This window comes from Poeciliopsis prolifica, unplaced genomic scaffold (assembly GCF_027474105.1).
Source record: "Poeciliopsis prolifica strain line A6 unplaced genomic scaffold, Auburn_PproV2 SCAFFOLD009, whole genome shotgun sequence".
Lineage (NCBI taxonomy): Eukaryota > Metazoa > Chordata > Actinopteri > Cyprinodontiformes > Poeciliidae > Poeciliopsis > Poeciliopsis prolifica.
In genome coordinates, this window is record NW_026562384.1 from 5,240,232 (window position 1) to 5,261,461 (window position 21,230).

Below are 21,230 nucleotides of genomic sequence, written 5' to 3' on the forward strand. Positions count from 1 at the left end.
AGGTTGTCACAGTATGTCAGTGTGTCTCTAGCCTACTGTACTCTAACGATGTTCACCCAATCTTTTTGACAAACAGAAAACTGCAAAAGATACCTACAACTTTTACTACGGCTGAAGATATTTCGGTAACATGACTTTAAACAGAAAACTGTCAAGAGGTAAAACCTTTATTTACTCACATCATAGACCAGTTCTCCAACCATGCCATTCCACTTCTGGGTTTCAGGATCTTTGGCTCCGTATTTGCCATCGGAAACAATCTTAAGCTTGTATTGGTAGCCCACGTGCTTTGCTATCTCTGCAGCCAACTCTACAATGTAGCCTTCGTACTTATCATTTCCCACGAGCAGTTCGTGGTTATTCTTTAGCATCACATAGGGAGACTCCTGTTGGATGAAAAAAAGCATTTTCATCAACATTGTATTGGATAAAAATTCCTTGTTTCTTGTTGGATTAATCAAGACCTAGATGTATGGTTCATAAAATAAATGAAATAAGTTCAGTGCTGCAAGTTGAAAAATCTGAAACATATGTCGTAAATGCATCCCAAGTTACCGTGCCGTTTACTTGTATCGTGTTCATAGTTCGCAGTTAAGTCTTTTGGAAAAAATGGATTCAAGGACTTTGAAAGATTGAGACATCATATCAAAATACAAGGTATAATTTATTTTTTTACCTTTGATCCTTAAATGCTGGTTTCATTCTAATCCAAGAGCTGTGATCATTGTGATTGCACTGCAACAATGACGGTGCTGATGATGTGCAAGCAAGCAAAAAAAAAAAAAAAAAAAACAGCTGAATGCTGTTTGCATAAGTATCTCTGCGAGAGTTCAGGCTTGGCTGTGTAAGTCTGAAGCATGTAATGACTCCACCTTCAAGCCCTCTGTTCTGGGCAGCATGTTTCCTGTTATACCTGCGTTTATACATCTCACACCGATTGACTTACACCTGGGGCCACACTTCACTTTCAGAAAAATCGTATTTCATACAGAATGCTGGTCACCTCTGTCTTAACGCTCCACCAACAATCAGTAGGTAGCAATTCCCACAAGACGGTGTTTGAGTCCGTTTTAAGCCAAGCTTTGCTGAGCATAGCAAATCCTGCCAATGTGGTTCATATGGCTGTAGAGATGTTTAGGGGATTCTTCATCACGTTGCAGCTACGCCTGCTCTGTTCCTCCTATGGTTAGGATCAAGGAAATCATTGCTTCACAACCCCGGTATCCCACTGGCAGACAAATGGCACACCAGGGAAATGCTGGAGAGAAAGCTCTGTTTTGCTTTGCTGTCATGGGGTATGCATTCACAGTTACAGGAAAAGAAAGACACACACTCACTAGAAACAGGCCGGGGCATACAGACAGTCCCTTGATGAGAAATTGACAAAACACTTCAAGGGCTATCCACTGCCCTCAGTCTTGTGAAATACAACATATCTTTTCACAAATGTAAACACAGTGTCAATGTATGCAGAATTTACAAAAAAACCAGAACAACAACAACAAATGCCCAAACAATTGATGCGATCGGATTGAAGCAGACGATGTTAGAAATTGAAGCTCGTAAACGCGTACCCGTGTCCATGCCATGCCTTTTCTTACAAAACAAGGCAGGGGCGACACATTTCTATTGCACAAACCCTTCCAGAAGTCAATTCCAGTTTATACACATGCTATGACAGGAGATTTTTAACAATGTAGAAACTGTAGACTGTGAGAACACCCTCTACCCGTGGTGGCGTGCATATTATCATAGCTTAACATATTTCCACCAGCTGTCGTCAGCTATGCTGATGTCCCTGTGGAGAAAATTGTCCTAAAAGTCTAACTGACATGACAAGTCACTTACAGACAAGTCTTGGTTACAATACATGTAGAATACGCTTTCCTCAAATCTAACCCACAGCCCTTATCACCCAATTCTCTGATATATAGGACAGCAGACCTAATAGAATCCTGCCAAAGCATGTTATATAGGCAACCAGTGACAGCTGAGCCAAAAAGAGGCGAGAGAAAGAAAAGATACACTGACATAGTAAAGCGTTATAAGTGGTTTGGCCTTATAATGTCTTTAATCAAATGCAGTGCTCTACTTCTCGAGAGCTACACCCGTCATCCTAAAAGCAGGTGCCTCCTAGTCTTCCCTGATTTATGCCTTGTAAGATGGCAGACATAATTAAAAGCTTAGGGAATAAATGAGATGCAACTCTGCAAGTCCTCAACTCTGCATGTCATGACACCAGAACTCTGCACTGCTGCTTAGTTTGGTCAATAAAGCCATCACTATTCTGAGCAGGCGTCTGTCAGACAGTGGGAGAACACGATATAGCTGGACAAGGGAAGAAACGGAGGGAGAAACAATCACAGGTCTGCCAAATTCATTGTGTGTAGTGAACTTTCAGGGAACTCCATCATAAAAAGAAAATGAAAAATGTTGCTGCGACTGTCCCCGTGTCAATCTTTCCTCCCTGCTACTCCTTCAAAATCCCTTGAACTTCATATTTCGAGACTTACCAAAATAGTGGTGACTATATATGTCCTGTTCAACAGTCCGTGTGTGTCGTTGTTGACCCTGGAGAGGCTCGCTGTGCTCACATACTTCTCATCTTCATTCCAGTAGCCAACCTAGAAAAAGGACAATGAATCAGATGGGGACCTTCAGCTCCTCTGCTTACCTCTGTAGATTTAAAGAGGAAATTAAATGATTTATGAAATCACTGGCAAGAATTTCATGAGCAGCATTCGCTATATACTTATATAAAAAAAATAATCGCATTCATACAGTTGTTAAAAAATCACAAGAGGTGCCATTTTTCTTTTTTTTTATACAAAAACTAAATGAAGAAAATGTCTGGATTCCTATGAAGTTCTGCACATGTTGATACGAGTTTCCCACAGAAAGTGGATCATGATAGATTTGTAAAATGCCATCGAAACATTTATGCAACACTAACAGTAATCAACTAAATATTATCATTTAGCATTTCAGGTTTTTTTTTTTAAACTGCCAAAACTATTACAACAGTGGTAATTGAGAGAAGAGAGGGAGCCAAATAAATATTTATCTCAATGTCACAACTTTCGCTTTAAATCATTCTGCAATAACTTCTTCTTAGAAATAGGAGATCAAGTCTGAACAGCAGTGAACAACAAATGATCTTTTCTTTAAACTTAGTTATTTCACAAGGAAATGAATTATTATCAGGCCATTGTGCTCGTTGTTCCAACGAAAAGGTTAATATTTTACATTTTTATTTTATCCCAGTTGGATTATGGAAATGTGCTCTTTGGGTTTTATTTATTGATGTATGCTTTTGGTTTTTCTTCTTATCAAATTCATCATTACTAGAAGTCAACCATGCATTTACTTTATTTACCCCATTAATCCTGTTAGGGTCATGGAAAACCAATATAGCAAAACACTTATTAGCATTTAAAATGAGCCTGGAAGCAAAACAGTTCTTTATGTTAGTTCGACTCTACAAACATTGATGAAAGCCCAGATTTTATGTAGCTAGTCATTTCGAGTAAATAACTAAATGCATAAACAAATGCAAAAAATAAATAAAACATGAGTTTTTCACCATCTCCCTCAGTCATTATTTTACCCATCTGCTTCTGTAAGGCTCTGTTTTAAAGAATGCCAGCCAAATTTACAAGAGAACTGGCACTGGTATTTATATATAAGCTTAGGTTTTGAAAAAAGAAAATGGTTTGACATTGTTAACATGTTTCATCAAACCATATCTACAGTCGTAATGAGATGCTCTGGAAAGTACCAGAGTGACAGGAGTCTGGCAGAAACATTTGTTGTCTATGTGAGACCTTTTTCATGTTTATGTTTTCACGATGTAAAGCACTTTGAACCGCCGTGTTGCTGAAATGTACTATGCAAGTAAACTTGATTGATTGATTCTAATAAGTAAAAACATGGACAGATATGGCATGGAAAACTCTTCAAGATAACATGGTTCTCAGTATCTGAGATGATAAATAACCAAATTCATCTATGCCTGATCAGGAGCCAACTGTGTGCTGGTCTAACTAATTAAAGAGTTATTGTCAGCTTGTTATACCTGTGCAACCTTAAAAATAAAAGGCGGAAAGTGATGGAATTCATTGCAATAGACGAATAAAAGCCACTCGTTTAAATGTTATCCTTGTGTATGGTATAAAATGTCTTCTTAAAACTGGTTGAATATATATTACAACAAGACATTCACAAAAATGCATAATAAAACCGAGTGTGAATGAATCAGAGATTTTGAATAGCATGAATGTGTAATTTAAAATTGTGAGGCTCAGAACTGCTATTTCCTTTACTGCTATTTAAGTTGTGGTTTTCTATTATCAGGGTGCAAGAACGTCAAGTAAACCTTTGACATGCATTATTCATGTAGTCTCTTTTCATGCTAAATCTCTGTCACTGTTGTTGAAAGCCAGTTTTATCTGCATGCTTATCAATTACCAATTTTCTCAGTTCATTCAAACCTAACAAATATTTCAGATCAACTTCAATTTAAAGAAACAATTTCAACTGCTTCTTCTACTAACATTAAAGTTATTGAAAAAACTGTGTGTAAACAATTAAATAGTTTCCTCATGATGACCAACTGCTTTGACACTTTCCAGTCTGGTTTTTGTGCTCACCACAGCACGGAGACTGCCCTCGTAAAAGTACTCAATGATATCCATATAAATACGGACTGTGGGAGAACCACAGTGCTGGTTCTGTTGGACCTCAGTGCAGCTTTTGACACTGTCGACCATGACATATTACTGAATCGACTTGAAAGTTGGGTTGGACTCTCTGGTTCGGTGCTCGACTGGTTTGAATCCTACATAAAGAACAGGGATTTCTTTGTTTCAATTGGAAACTTCTCATCAAAGAGGTCAAAGGTCACATGTGGGGTACCCCAAGGTTCAATCCTAGGACCCCTCTTATTTAACATTTATATTCTCCCACTAGCTCAGGTCATAACAGGAAATAATATTAGCTACCACAACTATGCGGATGACACACAGCTCTACATTACGATGTCACCAGGTGACTCTGAACCCATCCAATCACTGAATAAATGTTTAGAGCAGATAAATGTGTGGATGTGCCAAAACTTTCTCCAACTGAACAAAAATAAAACTGAAGTCATTATTTTTGGACCTAAAGAGGAACGATCTAGAGTCAATGCACAGCTTCAGTTATTACAACTAAAAACTAGCGATCAGGCCCGAAACCTGGGAGTAGTGATGGACTCGGACTTGAACCTCCAGAGCCACATAAAGACAGTAACAAAATCGGCCTTCTATCACCTGAAGAACATCTCCAGGATTAGAGGACTAATGTCTCAGCCAGATCTAGAGAAACTCATTCATGCGTTTGTCTTTAGTCGCATTGATTATTGCAACAGCATCTTCACAGGCCTGTCCAACAAATCAATCAAACAGCTGCAACTGATCCAGAATGCTGCTGCTCGCGTTCTCACTAGAACCAGGAAAATAGAGCACATAACACCAGTTTTAAAGTCCCTCCACTGGCTCCCTGTAGCTCAAAGAATAGATTTTAAAATACTGTTGTTAGTTTACAAATCACTGAATGGTTTAGCACCACAATATATTAAAGATCTGCTGTTGTTGTATCAACCTTCCAGACCTCTCAGGTCTTCTGGTTCTGGTCTGCTCTGCATCCCCAGAACCAGAACCAAAAGAGGAGAAGCAGCTTTCAGCATCTATGGACCAAAAATTTGGAACAAACTTCCAGAAAACTGTAAAACAGCGGAAACCCTGACTTCCTTCAAATCTCAAGTAAAAACGCACCTGTTTAGAGTTGCATTTAAAATGTAATATGTATGGATTTGATTTTGTGGATATGTATGTAATTTTTTATTATTATTTTTTTTTCCTGTTGTGTTCAACGGGGCCCGGCGAATACCCGTGGTTAAACGGACGGCGGAGTCCGGCGGTAACAGGCGCTTAAATTCTGTGTCAAAGAGAAGGGGGAAGAAAGGGAAAGAAGAGGGGAAAAAAAAAAAAACAAAACCTTGGTATTTTATTCTATGTTGCATGCCTTTGTGTTTTGTGTTTATGATGTAAAGCACTTTGAAATGCCTTGTAGCTGAAATGTGCTATACAAATAAAATTTGATTGATTGATTGATTAACCAATACACACATTTCCTTTCACCTTGAATGGAGTAAACTTAAAGCAGTAGGATATGCTGCATTTTCATATTTCAAGTTCATAAACTTCATAGCAGCAGTAAAGGTGTGTGTTGTAATTATTGCAGAAGATTTATTTTCAGATGAGTCTTACTCCACTGATAAGGGTCTGTTTGTTGCCCGATTGACTCAGAGAAACTATAACTGTAATTTGTACATGACAAATATGACCAGAGGTCTTTCTTGAACTCAGTATGCAGGAGAAAATGAGTCATATTATTGAGATATTACCATTGCAAGCGCAACTTTTCAGCTCCTCGGGCACAAATGAATGTCTGACACTGGATGCGTCTGGCTTACCTTCTTGGGTCCAGATGGGGCCAGTTCCATGACACTGACAGTATAGTTGGTTCTGCGACCCTTCTCGTTGAACTGTATGTGACCAGTCAACCCGTCAATTTGAACCTGTAAAGATGTCACACGTACACAGACGCTCATGCTGAGGCTGAAACACCCCTGGCAGGCGGGCGCATGCAGTCAACTTCATGATGAATCAACCAGAAAACATTAGTAATGTGTTTTAAAAACAGTTTGCAACGTGTTTCTGTAGTACACATTAATGGAAGTCTGCGCCGGTCATGTCCCCGAAGAGGTGAATGACAGACGGTGTGCATGTATGCATACAGTGCAGTGTGTTTGTCTTGGCTTGGTGATGGAGTTAATTGAGCGAACACGGCTTCGAGCTCCAGTCTGTCCGCAGGCAGATGGCAAGATTGACTCGGCACAGCCTCTGCAGACAGAGCCTTGGGCTGGACGCATGCGCACATACCTCGTTTTTTTAATGCCGATGTGGGGATACTCCATCTTTTTTTCTCTGTCTGTATATTTTCCATTGTTGTAGAGACAGTGTAGTGAATAGAACAGTAATTCTCTTGGCTTCTCAGTGTACGTTCCAAGGTGCTGTGAGATCAAGACGCCTCGCAGCCAGGCCACCATTACCGTTCCCGTGGCCAAATATTAGATTTCTAAACTCAATTGTTGATGTCATATCCCATGATGATCACAGCTGAGTAATATTGCCCAGAGGTTTTGTTTACTAGCCGTGATGTCACATTTGATATTGGGGATTTCTCCTATGACTTAATGTGAACTTTACGCGACAGAATGAGACCTAATTTGTTCAGCCAGCCCCGGTTCATGAGCTGTTAGCCAAAGTGCCAGTCAAGGATTTCTTCACGTCTATGCAGAGTTGGGGTATTCATGCCTCTGTGTGTGTGTGTGTGTGTCCCTGTTTGTTTTGTGCATGTGTGGAGTGTTGTGTCTCTGTGCATGAGTGCAGACCTGCTGCAAGGCTCTCTGGATGTCTATGCCCTGTCCCCAAGGGGCTGGCGGGTTGGCGAGACACTCTCCAGCATTGCCACGGCGAGAGATATCTATCCTCTGTCTCCTCAGATACTGGAAGGCTGTGGACATGACTTTCACCCCGTCATATGTCAGCGCGCCCATGTACTGCAAATGAATAATCCAAACAGACGCAAGGTTTACGAAACTGTACGAAGAGCCAAGAGGGCAATTGAGAAGTGAACTATACCTCAATATAAAATCTGTGTATTCCTCGCATGGTAAAATCTCACCCTCTTACTTTGTTATACTCAAAACATCACCAAAGACGGCTCCGTGTTTGATCTTCAATTGAAAATCTTTGCAGGTGGAAGCTATTTTAACTTGGCTGAACATCAATCACTAGCTGAATCTCAAACTTGAACCAGCAAATTTAGAGAAAATCTAAACAAAGAAAAATGCAGATTCAAAGCCTTTTGTAACCTTTTCATGGTGCTCACAGTTAAATGTGTGAGGAGCAGTGAAAAATGCCCTAGCAATGCATTAGAAATTATAAGTGGCTGAATTTTAACCTGATGAACTGGTGAGCACTGACAGAAATTTCAGAAGTTAATGTTTTATTTCTCATCAACAAGCAAACTATGCGAGCTAGAACTGGATGGCTGTAGGCCAGGGGTGTCAAACTCCAGTCCTCAAGAGTCGGTGTCCTGCAACTTTTAGACGGGCCTCTGCTGCACCACACCTGAATAGAATAATTAGATCATTAACAAGGCTCTGGAGAACTTATCTACACAAGGAGGAGGTAAGTAAGCCATTTTATTCCACTGTGGCACATCTAAAAACTGCAGGACAGCGGCCCTTGAGGACTGGAGTTTGACACCTCTGCTGTAGGCTTTCTACAGATAACAGGAAGGCTAACAAAGAGTAGCTCTGTTATACCCCTGTGTGCTTTCAATGTTAAAACTGAATCCAAAATGTTAAGTGTTGTTCTCATATATAATATTAAAGTTCTTCAATGGAAATCATAAGAGTATAACTTTTTTTTTTTTTTTTACAATCAAAACAGTATAACACTGTTCAAAAATTGGTGAATCTTTTGACAATACCTTCTGCTGTAATCTTACATGGTAACAAAATCATGCACTTTGTACAATACAGTACAAAAGTGTAAATTAAAAAAAAAAAGTGTGTGTTACTTTGAGTCCAGTTTTGGGCATTTTGGAGTCTTTGTTGTCAAACTCCATCCACTGCTGGACGATGCGGCTCACGCTCGGCTCGGAGTTGTTAACCAGCTGAAAGCCAGTGATGTTGGCACCGCCTTTCCTCAGGTCTGTCAGGTCAATGTCTAGGAAACCCTGTGACCGACAGCAACACAGGCTTAGAAGTGAAAAGACATTACTGAAGTAGCTCCCAAGACAGGACATATAGGGCACTCAATGGAGGGGTGAAACATGGAACAAGGAGTGACTTGCAGCTGGCAACACTAAGAGATCATAAGATGATGCTATTTATATCATTTACATGGGATTAGATAATGGCAAGTGCTGCACTGTTAAATCTTTTTATGCATTTTGCTTTCGTAAACATCTGCATTCAAGCGGTTTTGATGTAACTTTAGATTGTTTCTCCAACATTAGCACAGCTGCTTCAAACTGGCAAGTTTGAACTTGTATGTGCAGCACATACAGGAGCATGACTGACAGCAATCCGGTGCTTCTGGTTGATTGTTTCTGACCGGGAGTGGTGCAATGTTGCAGATGGCAATAGGACCACAGGAAGGGCAGAGGAGCTTGACTATTTTATTTTTTTCACAAAGTATGCGCCTCATATTCGAGACACATATTCTCTAATATAAATAGTAGAATAGTATAGTGTGTATGTGTCAATATTTTGTGTCAGAGTTTGTCATACTGAACACACTCCACTGGCTCTTTTTTAAAGGACAAAAGAAATAGACACAGAGAATAAGAAACCTCATTTCAAGCAGCTCTAGTCCAGAGGTAATCTGTGACGGGCTAAATCCTCATAGGTTGCAGTTAAAAATGAAAGGATCAAAATCTTACAGGATGCAGGGTGAAATAAAGCTCACGCTTCATGCAACCCAGAACAGAAAAGAAAGAGATTAGCAAGAAATGTATCTCCTACTCATGTTTTTCTTTCCCCTGACTGGTATGTAGGTGTTTTTTATTTTTATTTTATTTATTTTTTTTTACAGGAGAGACAGAATAGAGGAGCTGGAGCTTCAGTCTCTCAGCAGGTGGCCTGTCAATGCGGAGAGAGGAAGAGGCAGGCGAATGGGAACGGATGGGAGATTCTCTATGGTTTTTAAAAGTGGAGTTTTACCAGATGAATAGAAAAACAAAAAAGGTTCTTCCTTGCATTGTCACTTGATCTTCAGGCATCTGTCTAATGGCACAAAGTGTTAAGTGGTTTCTCCTTCTTCTTCTTTGTTCTGACATAGTTTCATAAAGCTTTGGTTCTCTCCTTGCTACACATTTGTCTCAAAATATTTCTGTTTTACATCGTCTGGTCTTTAATATTCCTACAGTGATTAAAACAACTTGCTGTTCAATAGAATAAAGTAACTCGAAATAGCTTCACGGTTTAATCGCAGTACATTTGTTCAACTCAGTTTAGCAAAAAAAAAAAAAAGAAAAAAAAAAAGAAATATCCTCACTGGATTTAATTTGGATGAAAGTGAAGCAACTTTTTAGTTGCTTTGTCATAATTATGATGGAACGAAAAAATGTATTTCCTTCATTCACTGGTAAATAAGCTGGACTTACATCCATACTTACCCATTGTAAAGAAATAAAGGAAGTAAATAAAGAAATATCCAGACATTTTTACAAGAAGGGATAATACAAAGAATCAACAGGATGAATCTGCATGACTTTGTTATCGACAATTTTTTGTATAAAGAATCATTTACCCTCCCAACCCCCGCTGAATTAATGTGCTGAAAATAAATGAAAATCTTTTGGTATTACACAAAGCCATTGCGATACAAGAATCATTTATTTTAAGACTCTTTATACATCTATACCAGGGGTACAGAAAACCTGACAAATCTAAGCTGGTTATTTTCAAAGAGTTAGCATGGGTACAAAGTGGAAACCGCCTCCTGTTGTCGTCGCTTTCTTTGACACTGGTCAGGTGTCTGTGGCTGCATTTCTTGTGCTTTTTCTTCGCTCCATGAATGAATTAATGTCGAGAAGCGAGCTGGAGAGGTTACTATAGAAACTAGCCTTTGCTAATAGTGTGGGCCTGGGGGCGCGCTTCCAACACGTACTGTAACCCCATCTAAGCGACGAAAGATATTCAAACCGTGTCCTACTCGGATACTCTCACAGGCGCAGACATGCGGAGCAGTAAATTAATTAGCAAAATTGAGAAAAGGTGCAAGGACAAAGACAAACTATTTTAATTCTTTAATATCCTCTTCTTTTTTTTTTTTCTTTTAAAAAGGGGCCCATCATTTACGACTGCAGACACTTTGCAAATCAGCCGCTCCTGCCGTCCGAGCCTTATCATTTGAAATTAAATCTGGCAAACTGGCCAGACAAGAGAGATTGAACCAATCTAAAACCCGAGCGGTGAGAAATTGTCAGGGCCAGCGGCTGCATATTAATGTTGTTACAGCTTCTGCTTAAGACTTCACTTTGCGGCATTTGCCGAGTGCCGCACTTGTCTACGTATTATCGGCACAGAGAGAAATGGTAGGAAAACAAAAGAGAGCGCTAATAGATAAAGCTCCCACAGACAGGCTCGCCTGACCCTTTTCTGTCAAATTATGTCTGCACAGTTTTTTTTGTTGTTTTTTTTCCCCCTCAGACTGTCACAGATCACCCTCCTGCGCTTTAGTCTGCACCTGAACTGCTGTCGTTTCCACTGCTTTGACAGAGAAAGAATAGCTAGAATGGAAAATGGAATGAGCAGATGTAAAACCAGACAGTTTCACCCTAATTTATCGGGTGCGTGCAAGTCTATTAAACCGGCGGTAAAGCGCTGAAAGTCAGGAACACAGTTAAAAGCTCAATTTATTGGCAATCCAAATTCAATGAAAGTATGAAGTAGGTGGAAAAGTGTGTGGGATTCTTTTCTGCAATAAAAAAAAAAAAAGCTGTTCTGTTTCTTACCAGGTTGGCGAGGATGTAGTGGAAGCTCTTTGCGTTCTTTCCCTGTTCTACAATCTACAAGACAGAAGGAGGGGGAGAAAGAAAATGAATCTTTTGTCATAAACAGAAACGAGTTTACAAAAATAATACCCATGTTACTATGCCTTTAAAAAAATGGGAAAACTACAATTATTTTATGGTTTTGTATACTACTGAGGTTATAGTTTAAGGAAACACGTACAATATGCTGCTTCCTTTTGTGGCATCATGAGAAAATCAAAAATCTTAGGAAGAGAATCGTGGACCTGCCTGAAGATGTCAAGTGAATAGTTTAAAACAATTACATGCAAGCATAATGCAACGCGAGTTAGAATTACATCATTTTTCTTTTTTTGCTGAGAGCTGCAAATGTTTTAAATTGCATGTAGAAACACTGTTTGCTGTTTTCTTTTGGACTTTCAGTTTTTAGTTCAAGAACATAAGTCATTTACCAAAGAATTCACAAATGGTAGTATTTTTTCTTAATACATTCTGCTGGAATTAGAATCAGTGAGCCGGTGGTTATAAAAAAATAGCTAAATAAATCTGATTTTCACCAAGAAAAGATCAAAGTGTACATTTGTAATATTCTCTTTACTGGGGATCTAAATTAGCTCCTTTCCCCCCTATATTTCTTGAAGCTTTAGCTTCAGTTGTCTTCAATGGGAGAGTGCTTAAGGAGCACTCATGAATACTTAAAATTTGCATTACCTGGCCTTTGCTGACAATGCGTGTGGACAAGCCATAACGAGTTAATTAGCATCCAAAGCACTGGTATGAACTGCATGGTGCTTCAGCTCTCTGTGTGAGTATTAAATAAATCTTGACCCAGCATCAACAGCTAGCAGCAAACTCCTGAGAATAATTCATGAATGAAATGGCCTGATTCCATGCAGCTACACATTAATGGCATTAGCACAAGCGTGCAAATGTCTAAGTGCCAAAATTAAGAGTGGGTTTGTGTGCAAATACCGTCAATGTGTCATATCAGAGAAGAACCAATAGGAAAATACTAATTTGAAGCATGCGAAAGAACAAGCTTTTGACTTTTGTGTGTATGTGTGTGTTGTGCATGTACAATGGTACTGCAGGTCATGACAGAAGGTGGCATTTGTTATTAATGGTGACACCAGCGCGAAGGCCAGCCCTCTGGCCAGGCCTCAAGCAAGGAAAACTTGAGAGTTGGAGGAGAGTCGCAGCCCAGCGCAGACAACAATGCACATGCCATGATACCGCCACAGTGCACTGTCAAATGGAAAGGTTTTGGCATCAGTTTCCTTTTAATATTACATGCAAATGTGAAGGGTCACACAGAGTTCATTTGCAACAAAATAAGTTTTTTTTTTTTTTGACGTCTCCCCATAATAAGATACATGCAAAAAACAATTTTCTATTACAGAAATATTCTTCCAGGTGGTCAAAAGAAAAAATAAATAAATTTAAAAATAAAAATGACATTCTTCCTCTGTATGTTGACCCTCGGGATAGTTTCCATGACATTATCATAACATCTATTGTGTACTGTGTGAAATGAACTCAGGAGTCAGATTAAAGGGCAAAGCAGGGAGAGGCGTCTCCACACGTCCGTGTGTGTGTGTGTGCGTGTGTGTGTGTATATCGCTGCCTTTGTCATTGTCTGAATGCACAGGGACAACAGTGTGGAGGCAGTGAGTGCATGTCAGTGATTGATGGCAGTCGTCTGAATAGGGAACTTCTCCGGTTCAGCTCCTGTAAACTGGTGAAACCTGATGCAATAACCTTAACTTTAGACACTGGCGCATTAATAACAGTTTTGCACAGCAGCCTCCATCGACAGAATGAAACTATGAATGTTTTTATTTTTTTCCTTCTTTTTTGTTACAAACTGAACTAAAAGATGAATAATATCAATGGCAAAAAAAAAAAAAAAATTATTATACCTTGTCGAATAAAGGTCAGTCAGAAAAAGGCAATAATGAACCACTTCAACTTTAAAGGGCTTTTGAAGTAAGGGGTTATTGACTTCCGAGCTATGCAGACAAAATGCAGGTCGGATTGAGAAGAAAGTGGTTTGCCTAATTTGCAGTGTATTATCAATCCTTCATTGGCTGCTTGATTTTTAATCAGAGAATCCAGTGCAGACTGACTGAACGGCAAAGTCAGCCGAAAAGACCACATCTGTTGCACAGCATGTCAACATATGTAACATATGACAAAATGATTCAGTCTCACAGCACAATATGCATAAGGTCTGATCTGGAATAATAAGAATGAAAACAGGTGTTAAAACATAAATAAATACCGAAATAAGTTCTTAATCACTTATTATAAAGAGAAACTATTATTTACAGACTGTCCTTCCATGTTATGGCTGTTCAGGTTACAATCTAAATCAAACCGGAGTTTTTATATAGCAAGAATGATGTTTTATTATGAACATGCAGATGTACACAATATATATCGTCCTAGAAAATGTTAAGTATTAACTTTTCGTGACCATATGATACGCATTTATCATTTTTATGAATGCTTTCTTTTATGGATCCAGATGTGAGGCATTATCCAGGGAGGCTCTTCTGCTTTGTGCAAGCAAAATATTAGCAATCCTTTGGTGAATTAGGGTGAAAGTTTGCAAATCTGCAGGATACTTCATCCTCACCCTGGACAGCAATTTAGGAAAGGAAACTTTTGATGAATGACTTGTCTAATAAAGATATGGCTCATATTAGCGTACAGAGCTTGCAAGGCAAATTATAGTTCAGCACATCAGACATTAAAGTACTGCTCACATAATGAGTTAATAATATCAAATGTAATTCAGCTGTAATCAAATGCTGTACGAACTACATCATTCTGGAGCATTTATCACACTGAACATTTTTGTTACTCTGAGTCACCAGCATGGCTTGAAACATCCAGTTGAAAAACAGCCCCATTATGTAGCCATAAAGCCATAATGAACAACACTGGATTTAAAAAGGAAAGAGATGTTGATATACAGTAGGTTTCTTTATCCAGGTAGAAAGCGCCATGAACTCTGAAAGTAACACATCGGTCGCCTGCTTTTTGTAGCCATTAAAGCCAGGCTCAGCACAAAAACAGATTAATGCTTTTCGATGCTGGCGCATCAAGTGCAAAGGATTGAAAATGCAACAATTTTACACTCAGCGATTGGTCGTCTCACTTGAGAAAGGAAGAACAAAAAATAAAATAAATGGCTCTTCCTTGAGAGGATTTTGAATTTGGTTTTTAAAGGACTAGCCACATAAACTCCAATCATCACCTGGAAAAAGTGTGCACGTTGAAAGGTCCGCCTAGTGAAATTGTTGTTGATAAGCTGCGATTGAACAATCTGTGTTTGGCGGACAGTCGACAGTGATGCCAAGCTCTGTTTTCTTTGAGCGGTCTCGGGGTGAGTGGGTGACGATCCAATCATGGGGAAAAAATGCCAGCTAAAAATGCAATCATGTTGCTTTGAATTGCTCCTACTCTTAATGTTCCAGGAGAAAAAAAAAAAAAAAGGATTCCTGAGCAAAGCAACGCCCAACTCCTACCTCCCATCCACAGCCCTTTCGTGCTCATTTTATAGTGCTTTGCAAAATATCTATAGTGCTTGAGCTTTTGAACATTTTCTTACATTGCAACTTCACTTTCATTTATTGGGATTTTACGTGGTCAATTACAGAAAAGAATAAGAATGCACAGTTTTCCAAATATTTTTAAGCAAAAATAAATCTGATAATGTGTTGCACATTTCTATCTTTTACTCTTAAATCCTTGAATAAATTTTCACCCAGCCCACTGAATTTAGAAGTCCATATTCTAAGTGTGTGTTATTAAATTTCAGTGCGAAAATAGATGTTCTCTGGAGGCTTCAGCGGGTTATTAGAAAGCAGGAGCAAACAAACAGCACCTTGAGAGTAGTTTAACAACGCAACCAGCAGATGTTCACAAAAGAAATCTGGCCTTTATAGTGAAAAAGGAAGACTTTGTGGAAAGCAAGTGATAAGAGTTCCTTCTAGAAGTCAACGAGGGAATACGAGGTCAAGTGGAAGTCACAGCAATTGTGCAAAAGAAGGTGTGTTCTTTGATAAGGCTAAAAGCAAACCTTTGGGTCTGAATCGAGAAAACGAACATTCCACATCGCTCTAAATCCCAGGTCCCAAACTCCAGTACTTGGCAACTACAGCCACGAGACTTTTGAAAGTACCAGATGGCTGAATTAGCGATTCATCATTTCATAAAACAGCACTCAAGGGAACAGCACTCAAACAAAACCACGCCTCCTGTGAAACATGGCAGAGGGGCAGATAATGAGCTGACCACAAGGCAATGCAACACGAAACCCAGTGAGATGACTGTAAAAAAAACTTGAGATTGGGCTCAAAAGTCGAAACATACAGGACACCTTACAGTTTTACAGTTTAGATCAGATACATTAAAGTATTAAAATGGCCCAGTCAAACTAGAGACCTAAATCCAATTAAGAAATTGTGGAAACATTTGAAAGCTAATTTTCACAGATTCTCTGATCTCCATGCAATCTTACAGAGCTTGGAAAATATAACATAACATTTGACGTACTTTCAGACACGTCATGTCTGACATGGCAACAATGGAACTGTCCAAGTTCTGCCCCAAGCTCAATGGAAGATTTACAATGTTAGAAATATAAAGAGACTATCACAGTTTTTAGCAGCACAGATGTTAGAATGATGAAAAAAAAAATGATTGTAAAGGAAAACAGCTGTGGCTCAATGAGAAGTGATAAAGAAAAAAATATATAAATAAATAAATAAAAAATAGATACTTAGCATAAAGTCAGTGTGGATTATAGATTTTACCACATCTCCACCAAAACTGATAACTGATAAACTGAGAGAGAGAAAAAAGAAGAGCTTTAATATCTCTGCTTCCCTCAAAAGGAGAAGCATTTGGCTGTAATTAATTTGCTTGGCTTTGTGAAGCAGCTTTTATCCTGACGTCTGTGCTGCTGCTTTGTCAAGCCTGAACAAGACTGTATTTATTTAAAACAGTCATTTGATTATGCTGCCTTTTTTTTTTTATTTAAATCTATAAAGTACAGCACTTCAAGTTAAAAATCTGCATGCATCGATAGGCTGCTGTTCTAACCCCTGCTCTCTACTGCGTCGGGCCTCAGCTTGACCTCATCTGTGCTGTATTTCCGTGTCATTTCCTGTAATGTGGTGCTTTTAATCTCAGTGTTGCACTTGAGTGTTCTTGACTGTGCGAGGGTTCATTTGGAAAGTCGTTCTAAGATAATTCTATAAAAACGGACGATTTAACAAAAATTCATGATCAGATTATACTTTATTTCATTTAATCTAAAGCATCGTGTTGCAGTGTTTTGTTTTTCTCTAAAGAAACAAGTCCTTTATTTAAAAAGCTGCTCTTTCAGTCACTGATTATTGCTGTTGTTGTATCGCATGTTGTCAGTGTGATTGTGTGTGTTTTACGGGTAACTATGGTTTGTCATTGCGGATTTTCTCGCCAGTCTAATGTACTTTCTTTTACAAAATAAGTGCAGCGATTTTGGAACCAAACCTATTGAACGTCATGTCTAATGTTGAATAATGAGGAAAAATAACAGCAAAATATGTTTCTTTTCTCGTGCTGTTGAAGGTAGGTTTATAGTCTGACGTACTGGGAATTATACAATATTCTACCAATGAAAATGTTAAAATATTACCATACATAATACAAAAGAAGATGCACAACAATCTCAGACTCGATTTGCAAATCTGGTAGCATCATTCTCCAAATGGACTTACATTTAAGAGGTTGCTAAAACCTACATTTTAAGTTTCCATCCGTAAAACCTTTGGAAAACAACATGCCAGTTTTCTAAGTTTCACACACGCTGAATGACGTCACCTCTTTGAGAATGCCAGTGAGTCTCTCGGTCTCACAATCAATGATGATATTCCCCTCCTTCCACTTGTCCAGATCCTTGAACACTTTCAAGAAGGAGTCCCCCGTCATGCTCTCCACGTTGACCGAGGTCACCAGCCAGTTCTTCTCCGCCGCTGTGTCCAGAACCTTCTGCAGCACCGACAGCCCTGCGCAGAGACAAAGTCAAAGATGCGTCAGCCGCTGTTGCACAAACAACAATCGTCTGCTTTCATCAAAGACGTTCCTGCGAGGCACGATGAACGACTGGCTGCCGTTTGTCTCCAGAAAGCCAGTCGTGAACGTCTTGCCTCTCGTGCCATGACTTGAAACCCGATTACGCTCGCGCTCTGCGGAAGCAAATTAGAGCGCCTCGTGAACCGAGCAGAAGCTGTGCGGACACCCATACTTCTACTTATAAGCTTATCCATCAGAATCTCCCCTGTAGCTTTAGCGATAAAGTGTAATGAGCGGGACAGTCCATTAAGCACTCTGACACTTACAGGTGTGCAGCTCCGGCTTGTGCGCCGCCGGCCTAAGTAATCACCGCTTTCACGCTAACAAATAATCGGCCCATGCTCCATCGGGCTCCGTCGGGCTCCGTGCGCGCGGGCGCACGCACACTTGCGGCCCAGACTCGCGTCCTTTAAGCACCAATTACAGGTGGCGATACTCAATTACGATGTCGCCGGTATGCCGCTGAGACACTTGAACGTCACAGAGAAGCAGAGCGGCCAATGAGCTGAGGGCTTATGGTAAGACAGGAAATAAAAGGCGATTAGGGAACACATTGATCTTGAGCTCTGATTTACAGTCTGACTCACTGTTGTACTTCTGTGCTGCTGCTGGCAAAGGACCGATCAGATTCCTCTCAAGCTGGCAGTCTCAGTCGTTCCACAGAGTAAATAAAGTAATTTCGCCCACACTGAACTGGCTGCTGTAATCTAAATCAATTGTAGCAATTAGGAAATTGTGAGATGCAAACCAGCATTTGATGAGGTTTTTTTTTTTTTTTGTTTGTTTTTTTATTGCTTATTGTGGTATTTTTTTTTATTTTTTTTTTTTTTTTGCTACACTCACGACATCTTTAGAGCGCCTGGTGGTCCAGTTTCTGGTTTATCAACAACAACAACAAAAAACAACAATCATAAACGTGGCTGGCAAACGTGAAAGATGGCTGCTTGGTCTTATTAAAATGCACAGCAGCTGCTCTCCAGGAAATTCCTGCTGCCTGTTTGACACCAGGTCATTAACAAACGAAAAAAGACAAATGGCGTTCCAGCAGAATATATGACAACAACATCTCAATAAACGAGAAAGCAAGAAAAACGGGAGGACGTCGAGAAGAAATTAGGTACAGGAGCTGGAGAGGCATTCTTGCAAAGAAACATGGAGATGCACCTCATCTTTGATGGTGCTGGGGTTTTTTTTCAGGTTTTTGTTTTTTTTCTTATCCTCTGTTGCTAATGAGTGAATAATTGCCACCCTTGCTGGTGACAGATTTAACAGTAGCTCTGTAACTGATGACAGGCTTGGGAACACGGGAGATAATTAATGACTGTTGTGAAAAAGATCAATGGGTCAGCTATCGCTCAATGGAGTCAATTTCAGGTGTCTCCAAAGCTTTCGGCAAAACGCACAGCACCAGGCGGCTCAGACACTCTCAAATGTCATGGAGTGGAATGACTCATTTCCTATTTTGTATTGTTTTTATTTATTTTCTCCTAATACCTTTATTTGTTTCCCAAAACCCTAAAGTGTTTTACAGTTGTTAGTTGTGTCGATTATTGTGTAAATTATGCTACAACATTTGAGAACTTCGTTTGAAAGCACTTAGGATTTTCTAAAATTAGCAACTGGATTATTCTCTGTACCAATTTGCCTATTAGGAATCCAAGGACAGACGTACAGCAAGCAACAATACCTGTAGCTCATATGAAATGGAGAACATGTACATTGTACAAAAGCCAAAGATATGATGTAAACTACTAAAATATCTTTATTTAACGATTTATTTCACCAGTTCAAAATTGCTATGAGAATTTGAAGTCATTAGAAACTATTTCAGGATTTGCCGCCACAGTGGATACTTGGAGTAATACCAGCTTGCTATATTTCCAGTGTTGCAATAAAAGGGTGAAGGGCAAAAGTAACTAGTAGGTCTTTGTATCTCTTCCCCTGTATTTAGATTCTTGGTTCTTCTTAAACAAAACTTGGAATTCATCCGTTTCCTAGGGTAAATCGCACTTTCATTAGGTCATTAGTGCAGCTGGATTATCATTACAATATCCGTTTCTTTGTTCCATCTATTCTTTATTCCTCCCCTGCTTCTCTTTTCCTTTCGAATTGCTATATTTGCATCAAATAGCATCTTCTGCTTCTGAACGTGCCTAATGCATCTGTATAAAGCAGAGCCCGCCTGACAGGGAGCCTCTCAGGAGATGCGGAGGCAAAAATGGTCCTCCAAAGGCATCCTGGAAGAGAATAATATCATAATGGAATCCGGCTGAGATAAGCACCTTTTTAGCCAGAGGCGGTACATGGAGACCTGGGCATCTGGCAATTGAGAGAAGAGAAAAATAACAGCTCGGGAGCCCATTTCCTCAATATTCCTCATGATAGGGTTAATGGGTTTTCAAATTTGTTTTGCCTTTTCTCAAAAACGATGAGCCAAACATTCGTCAAACAAAAAGAGAAAAATGAAAGACAAGGCCCGGGATATGTTGTATATGTTGTTTTTTTCCACTAGCTTCTGCTGTTTAGGATCTTGGTTCAATAAATAATGACGTAGTGTAATGGCAGAAGTGTTTTGTACATTTTAAGTTCATTCAAGGTCATGCTAAGGACAGCAGGAATTGCAAAAACAGCACTTTCGTTTTACTGGGCTTGTAGGTAAAAAACAATCCGGCTTAGTGTGAGTATTTCTGATGCTAAAGTGCTTGCAGTTCAACTCAGATGGAGCTTAGAAAAGTTCAAACCCTCCCCCACTTATTGCTGTTAATGTTACGAGACAGTCATCTGACAATTTTTTTTTTCAGTAGTAAAAATCTCATGTATTTAGGTGCTTGGCTACCAGACACTCAGTCTTTTTATTTCAACAAATGTCAACAAAACAAATGTTAACCTGTTAAGACTACGAGCTAAAAAATAAACAGCTTATTGAGATGTCTACAATTCTTAGAATATTTTCTTTTTTTCATATAAAACAATAAATCTAAACCATAAAGTTTGTACCCAAGACGATGATATATTTAAAGGCTCATACAGCCACAATTTTGCAAATAATAAAAAAAGAGTATTTCCGCAAGATATTGCACCTACCTTTTGTTTTTTTTAAAGATACAACTCATGCATAAATATTTAAAGTTAACATATGGAGCCATGATGAAAATGCATAAACAAACAAATTGAAGTAAATTGGGTTTTTCTTCAGGGCTTAAAATAACTCTAGGAATGGTGGCTGCACCGTAGTATCCAGGCAACTGAGGACCAGTGATATAGATTTCAACCGCTTCATCCCACAACTCAGATACACAGAGGTGACCCTGGACAAACACACACACATGCACACACACACACACGTACGCACACACAATCTCACATTTCTTGAATAGGTAACAAAGTAGGCTGTTGAAAATGACAAAAAACTCATGAACAGTTAAAGCCAGACATCAGTCTAAACAGAGGTA

The 21,230-nt window shown here is 39.3% G+C and overlaps 1 protein-coding gene across 5 annotated transcripts in view; it reads right to left on the reverse strand.

Moving 5' to 3' along the window:
- gria1a (glutamate receptor, ionotropic, AMPA 1a) overlaps window positions 1-21,230 on the reverse strand; it is an 84,073-nt gene that overhangs the window by 37,792 nt on the left and 25,051 nt on the right. For all 5 annotated transcript variants that reach the window (XM_055033954.1, XM_055033955.1, XM_055033953.1 and 2 more), the window contains exons 4-10: window positions 17,527-17,711; window positions 11,635-11,688; window positions 8,692-8,850; window positions 7,496-7,663; window positions 6,515-6,619; window positions 2,514-2,624; window positions 180-386 (exon numbers count right to left, since the gene is read on the reverse strand). In XM_055033954.1, the coding sequence (XP_054889929.1) occupies window positions 180-386; window positions 2,514-2,624; window positions 6,515-6,619; window positions 7,496-7,663; window positions 8,692-8,850; window positions 11,635-11,688; window positions 17,527-17,711 (989 nt within the window). The remainder of the gene's footprint in view (window positions 1-179; window positions 387-2,513; window positions 2,625-6,514; window positions 6,620-7,495; window positions 7,664-8,691; window positions 8,851-11,634; window positions 11,689-17,526; window positions 17,712-21,230) is intronic.